Source organism: Camellia sinensis, chromosome 4 (genome assembly GCF_055761805.1).
Source record: "Camellia sinensis isolate YWXY chromosome 4, ASM5576180v1, whole genome shotgun sequence".
In the NCBI taxonomy this organism is placed as follows: domain Eukaryota; kingdom Viridiplantae; phylum Streptophyta; class Magnoliopsida; order Ericales; family Theaceae; genus Camellia; species Camellia sinensis.
In genome coordinates, this window is record NC_138964.1 from 82273490 (window position 1) to 82280915 (window position 7426).

A 7426-nucleotide genomic window follows, 5' to 3' on the forward strand; every position below is an offset into this window, starting at 1 on the left:
TCCCTGCAAAACTTCTGCAGGTGTGATTTCTACGCTCGAGCGGGTTTCTTTACGCTCGAGCGGTAGCGCTCGAGCGGGTACTCTGGCGCTCGAGTGGGTAGTACTTTTTGGTGTAAGTTCTGGGAGGGGGAAATCTACGCTCGAGCGGACTAGTTTTCGCGCTCGAGTTGATGTACTTGATTCTTGTGTCTTGGCGCTCGAGCGGGCCTTCTTGCGCTCGAGCGTACCTAGTTTTTTGTTCTTGACGCTCGAGCGTTGTGTTCTCCGCTCGAGCGGGAATGTCGTATATCAGTTGGCAGCTGGACTTTTTAAAATCACTTTTTACATTCTCTCCCTCTCTCTCTCTCTCTCTCTCTCTCTCTCTCTCTCTTACTTTCTAAAAAGCTATTTTGAGTGCTCCTCTCTCTAGAAACTCTCTTCTCTCTAGGGTTTGATCTAGTTAGAGTGTCTCTCTATCCTCCGGCCTTTGTAAAAAGTGTGTGGATCGTCGAGGGCTTCGTTTTGATCCGAGAATCGTGGTGTTTGGAGCATTTTCACTTTCTCTTCCTTCTCCGTTTGAGCTCTAACTTCGAGGTAGGGATATCCTACTCCTTCTCATGGGTTTTGTCTTTGAATTTTAGTATTTTGATGAGTTGGGGGTTGTTGGGTAATTTTGAGGAAGTTTGGACCTTTGTGTAATTTTACAAAAGTTGGGGTTTTGCTTACATGAACTTATATGCATGTTTGGCATAGAGAAATGAGATCAATATTGAATTATTGGTGAAAATGGAACCTTAGGGTTGTGATGTTAATTATGGGGAATGCTCTAATTACATTGATAAATTAATTGGTATAATTAATTTGAAGAAAAGAAGAATTAAATTGAGAACGTTGAAATGTTGATTATATATCCATTGGGTGCATTTATTTTCAGTATAGAAATAACTACTTTGGGCTATCGGTGGAGGATAGTCTTGATTGTTGTAGACAATGCATGATGATTAGGCAAACTAAAACTAATCAATTGAGTAAGCCATTGAATATGGTAGTTGGTACAATACAGCACTCAAATGTGTATTGAATGATTTAATTTGTATATGATAATTGTTTATATACATTGTATTGTGTGGGAGGAGAAAGGGGCTGTACTCCACGGTTTATTGGAAGAAAGGGGCTGAACCTCTAAACTGAATCTTGTGACAGTGATACAGCACTACAATGTGTATCAGGCTGCGAATTAGAAATGTTTTCTTATGACAGTGATACAGCACTACAATGTGTATCAGGCTGCGAATTTGAAGTGTTTGTTTTGATTTGATATAGCACCAAAATGTATATCGTTATCAATTGTGAAGTATAGAAGTATTTCTATGTTATGTTGATACAGTACCAAAATATGTATCGCTCGTATAGTATGGAAGTAACTTACGTGTTATTGATACAGCACCAAAATGTGTATCCACCATGAATTTCGAAAATGTTTTAAGATGAGTCTTATTCTCATCAAGTTATTTGGCTAAGTTTAAGCCTTGTTTTCAAAGTCAAGGTTGAAAAAGAAATGAGAAATGAAATGTAACAAGGACTTAATGTCATGAAATCAAAATGTGATATATGTGGATGTATCTATGTTGACCATCTATCAACTGCTAATCTTTTAGTCATTGTTCATGGCTGGTTTAGTGTATTTCTACTGGGCTGTGGCTCACCCTTTATGAGACATCATTTTCAGGTACTGGTAGTATGTCACCTCCAAGGACGTAGCTTTGGAGGTAGATTTAGGCCAATAGTAAAAGAAATTTGTGAATCAAAACTCAAAACAGCTATAAAAACGTAAACTAACATTATTTTAATTGTGATTAATTTTGCTCATTGCAAGGGATGCAGATAATTATGGAACAGGACATATAAATGTGCAGAGACATGTAGGTAGATAATTGAAATAAAATATATAAAATGTTATTTCAAAACATAAATATTTTAGCAGAAATTACAAAAGAATAAAAAAAAACTCTCAAAGTTTGAGCCTTAGAACAAGGTAAATCCTGAGTTTTTAATTTTATCAATTTAAATCCTAAACTTTTAATTTATTTTCAGTCTAAATCATTGCTTATTTTTATTTAGTAAAATCAATTTAAATTTTAATCATTAAACTCAATATGTTTGAACATTTTATGTATATCTATATTGAGTTTAATAACTAAAATTATTTTAAAATAATTTTTTCTCGATTTTTATTTAACGAGAATGATTTAAATTAAAAATAAATTAAAATATTAGAGTTTAAATTCTTGAGTTTTTTTTTAAAAATTTATAATTATCCCTTTATTTTATCTTGCATCGCACAGCCAACTGGCAGTAAATCATAGGGGAAAAAAATGTAAAAAAGAGAAACAGAATATTTTAATTTAATTTAAGTAATTAATGACCGTACAATGCACGAGAATTTATTTTTAAAATGTAAAATTGATTTTGATTAGTATTATTTAATGTGTGGAAAATTTTAATAATTGAAAGCTAAATACAAACAAATTTGCTAATGGTTGAGGAAAATTTTTGTCATTATGTGTGATTCTAGATAAATGCTCATATAAACAATTTCTTTCAAAGTTTAAAAAAAAAAAAAATTATATTCTCAACCTGAAATCGAATCCTTATTTGTATTAATAAAATTTATCAAAAATCATGAATTTTACTTGTATCAAAATATATTTTCCTGAAAAATAAATAAATAAAAACAACAAAAAATTCTATACTATTCAAGTTATGACTTGGTTATAATTCATCTTTGTTTTGACCATAAAGAAAAGAACCCAAAACTTTGAGAGCTAAAGGAACTCCTTTAGTGTACTTTACTACACAATGTATAAGTTCTCCATAGCCTCCAATTTGTTGGTGATTCCTGAAGGCTTTCGATTTAAAGAGTTCTATACCTTCATCTTCTCCTAATTCCTCAACCTTATAAATGTGTGTTATGCCATATCTGATTAATGTATGTTGATTTCTAGTTGTTATAATGATTCTACTTTCAAAACCAAACCAATCAAGCTCTCCTACCAATTTTTCAAGTTCTATTGATTCATCCACATCATCAAGAACAATATGAACCTTCTTATGGCATACCCTGTTTCTTATCGTACTTAAGGCACTACCAATATTTCCTACTTTCAAATCTTTCTCCATTAAGATTTCGGAAATGAGTTGTTCATGTAGAGTTTTCAGACAACCTTTTTCTGAAACTTCTCTAACATTTTCAATGACGTTGCAACCTTCAAATTGGCAAGAGATATGGGCATAAATAGCACTTGCAAGAGTTGTCTTACCTATTCAACCCATCCCACATATCCCCACAACACGAGCATCATCCATCCCTAATCCTAGCAATTTAACCATTTCCTCCATACTAGAATCCATGCTTAAAAACAACGACGCACATATCAACATGTGGTTAACAACTTTAAATACGTTTCCCTCAACACTGGGAAATATTACAAAGAAAAGCAACTTAAGCATTTTCAAACAAATCCGGATATCTGGAGCCGAATTTCGCCTCCCGTTCCCACGTCGCTTCTTCAACTCCATGGTGTCTCCACAACACCTTTACCAACGGCATAGTTTTGCCCCGTAGCATTTGCTCCCGGGTATTTAATATTGGAACCGTCGTTCTTTTTTTTTCTTTTGTTGGGTGGGTAAATCATAAAATAAAGACAATAAATTGTACAAGTTTACAAGGGGCATACCCCAGGCATGCCCTACAATAAATAATAAACAACTGCAAAATAGTAGCATAAAACTACCACTACACGCCCTACAACATGAAACCACCCTTGCAAAAGCGAGAGAACAACAACACAAGTACAATAAACCCCAAGTAACCCCTACCATCAAAGATAATAGATGGGAACTTGGGATGGATATATGGGCAATAAACAATATACACCATACGCTCATAAAACATAACAGACATACAGATAATACAAAAGTAACTAAACTAAACACCCAACAAGACCTATCGAAAAATGATAATCGCCAACGCTTGCTCCCAGTCTCTACCTCGGATGAAAACATGGAATTCAATAAGCATCTCGCTCCTCATAGCCGTCACATCTGAGCCACTTAATCAAAGCCATGACGAAGGGAAAAATATATCCCATGAAAAGATCCTGGCAGAGTCACATTAAACCTGCATAGTCAATCACCATAATCAATGGTCTTGGGAAGTTTAGTGAAAACCAATAACCACCATATCAACAGACAAAGTTGACAACAATCCAATCGTGAGAATAATCACCACATCCCCCAATCCCTTCCTGAGCTGACCACAAGTCTCAATCCCCATGGTAGTGTCCCTTTCACTCAATGTCAAGAGTGGCTAACGATCAATCAAGATGGGTCACGTGAAGACAAGAGGTAACCAGAAATCCAATAGGCCACTCACCTTCCAGTCCCTAACTCAGCTAGCCATCAAATCACAATTCTCCATAACAGCAACTCCCCAATCACTCTTGGCAGAAATGACTCAATATCAACGTCATATAGAGTCACATGAAGATCACGCAATCAATCATCATAAACAAACCACTATAAACCATATACTACTGAGCTATGGTTGAACAAAAGAATACAATAAAAACCTTGGCCCGCCACCCAAAATAAACACAGTGGGCCGGAAAATTTGGCAAAAATTGAGTCCAATCAGAATAGCAGCATCAAAACCATGACCACCAAACATGCCCTACGTCTGCACCATACATGTTGCCTCTTTTTCCATACGTAGATGCCCACACAGTAAATTGTGACTGGCCAACCTTAAATTATAACCACATAACCAAAACCATGTGCTAGTTTTAAGTAGGGGTGCAACTCGGGCGGGTTCGGTCGGGTTGGGGGTCTGCCCAAGCCCGACCCGAATTGTATTTGGCACTGCCCAAGCCCGCCCAAGCCCGACCATGAACCCGAACATTGTTGCCCAAGCCCGGCCCAAGCTTTGTATTTTGAACTCGGGTTGCCCGAATTGCCCGAATTGCCCGAGTTCAGAAACCTGTAGGTAGATCTAAGGGTAGACATAAAAGATGCTAATCTAATGGTAGAAAACTAACCAAAAAAAATAAAAAATAAAAATTAAGACTAACTCTTTTACTTAATAGAAGACTAACCAAAAAATAAACAAATAAATAAAAATTAAGACTAACTCTTTTACTTAATTTATATATATTACATAATTTATTAAATTATATATATATTATATATTATATAATTTATATAATATATTAAATTGAATTCGGGTTCGGGTTGCTCGGGTTGGCCATTGGTTCTGCCCAAGCCCGGTCCGAATTGCAATTCGGGCATCAAAAATCTGCCCAAGCCCGTCCAGATTACAAGATATAGTTGCCCAAGCTCTAAAAAAACTCGAACTGGGTTCGGGTTGCTCGGGTTGAGCCCGCCCAAGTTGCACCCTAGTTTTAAGCCAAAATCGTGGCCCAAAAGTGCACCCACGTGGACCCTCTTTCCCATGTAATATCAATATAAAAAAAAACTTGGGTAGCGGGAATCAACACCCACGTGACCCAGTTCACACCTCCATACACCCTGACAAAACAACGTGAGGTGGGTAAACCCTCCACGCGCTGTGACTTACGTAAGGCATACATCATCTTCTTCAATACCTTAACCCTCTGTAATTCCGGCGCTGGAGCTAGCTATACGAGCCAAGCCATTCACCAACCACCGGTGACACAACTGAAACTCCCATACACCGACGGTCGCAAGAAAAGAAAAGAAAGAGCCAGCCCTTCCATTCTCAGTACCAACGACGCTGGAGCAGGGATCCATCCTCACGCACTCCTTTTTTATCAGCGGCTTTGGAATACGCCGTTGTCGGAGAACACCGGAGAAGACCATCGGCACACACTACGAAACCAACCACAAGTTGCTGAAATACAGTCTAGTGACCTTCAATGTCGACAGCACCCAGCAAAAATAAACCATGCTGCCGAACATCAACTATATCAAATCAGTCGGACAACCTGCCAACAACTGGTCCGACGTCGATGAGAGCGCTACTTGAACATGACAGCGACAGCAGCACCAACATGCTTAAAAACCCATGAATCACTGCCAGCGAAGGTGCTAACCCGCTACTGGAAATACTGTAGCAACGTCGGCTAGTAGCAACCCCCGACGACACACAACGACCTACGAAAACACTTCAAACCTATATAAATCTGGACAAATTAAGACCAGATACAGCAACAACACACAACAACATCCAAACCAGACAAAGAATCTGATAAGGAAACCTCAAAACTCCATAGGTAACAACGGTGGGAGCTTTCTCTCTCTAGATTCTAGAGAGAGAACTCCACCTAATCTCTTTTTTTTCCTTTTTTAAACTAGAAATCGGTCGTTTTTCGTAAGAGGTGAGAGGGTGATTTATGATCTGGAGTTGGGCCGAGATATCGACCGAGCAGGTTGAAAGCCCAGCAGTGCATTGGGCCGAGATGACCGACTGTATGCCCAGAGAAGGGCTGCCAGAACTTGGGCCGGGCAGAGTTCGGGCTGTGTGTGCCACCCCGAACCGGACAGAAACTGCTCGGCAAGGCAGTGCTCGGTCGGGCCAGGATGCTCGGTCCGAGGATGGCCGAAGCCAGATAGGCCGAGCGACCGGCGCCCGGGAAGGCGCGGACATCCGAGGAAGTCGTCTGACCGGCAGAGAGGCCGATCCCAGGAGGCACCTCGGGCTAGGCTTTGCCGAGATGCCGTCTAGCCCGGTCCTCCTCAACCTTGGCCAGTGAAGTGCTAGGGTATGGAGCATGGCATAGCACAACGGATAGGGCAGCTCGGCTGCCGAGCTCTAGCTGTGATGACAGGCAGTTGAGGTTAGGTGATGAATGGCATGGTTTATGCTGATAGATGGGATAGCAGAGCCGCGTGTCAGGAGATGACAGGGAGTGGATATGGGGCTCAGAAGGTATATAGGCATGTCTGCGCCCTCCATACGGGACACACGAACATCTCTGTAAGAAATTCTTACACCCAAACACCCTCTCCCTTCTCTCTAGCTATCCTCTGTGTGTGTGTTCTAACTTGATCGTCGGAGGGTTTTTCCGGCCACACACCGCCGGGTAGCTCACCCTTATTGGCTCGCAGGTGATCGGACAGAGACGGAGCTCGGAAGAAAGGAGTACGGGCTCGCCGGAATATTTGCTCCCCGTACAAGAGGCATTCTTATCTACTTCCAAGTCAATCCAATCAAGGACATGAGAAGGGTTGGGTTCATACTTCCTTAGCATAGCTATATGAAATTCATTGTGAACTCCAAAAAGTCGTGGCGGTAAAGCTAACCAGAATGCCACTTTGCCAATTCACTGTAAGATCTCAAAAGGCCCAATGAACCTTAGAGATAATTTACCACTCTTACTAAATCTCATCAAACCCTACCTTGGTGAGA

General features: G+C 39.8%; 1 protein-coding gene across 1 annotated transcript; it reads right to left on the reverse strand.

The window, feature by feature from the left end:
* Positions 1-2751: 2751 nt before the first annotated feature.
* LOC114271184 (disease resistance protein Roq1-like) lies at positions 2752-4315 on the reverse strand. Its single transcript, XM_028212794.2, has 2 exons — positions 4210-4315; positions 2752-3245 (listed from the first exon to the last, which is right to left on the reverse strand). Exons 1-2 carry the CDS (start codon positions 4313-4315, stop codon positions 2752-2754), a joined length of 600 nt encoding a protein of 199 aa, XP_028068595.2.
* Positions 4316-7426: the final 3111 nt, after the last annotated feature.

Excerpts from the sequence above, each read along its gene's own strand:
- LOC114271184 (XM_028212794.2), bottom strand. The coding sequence starts at position 4,315 with ATGGGGATTGAGACTTGTGGTCAGCTCAGGAAGGGATTGGGGGATGTG. Across the intron at positions 3,246-4,209 it reads TGTTGATATGGTGGTTATTG|GTTGCAACGTCATTGAAAAT; the intron begins GTTTTCACTAAA and ends GCCAATTTGAAG.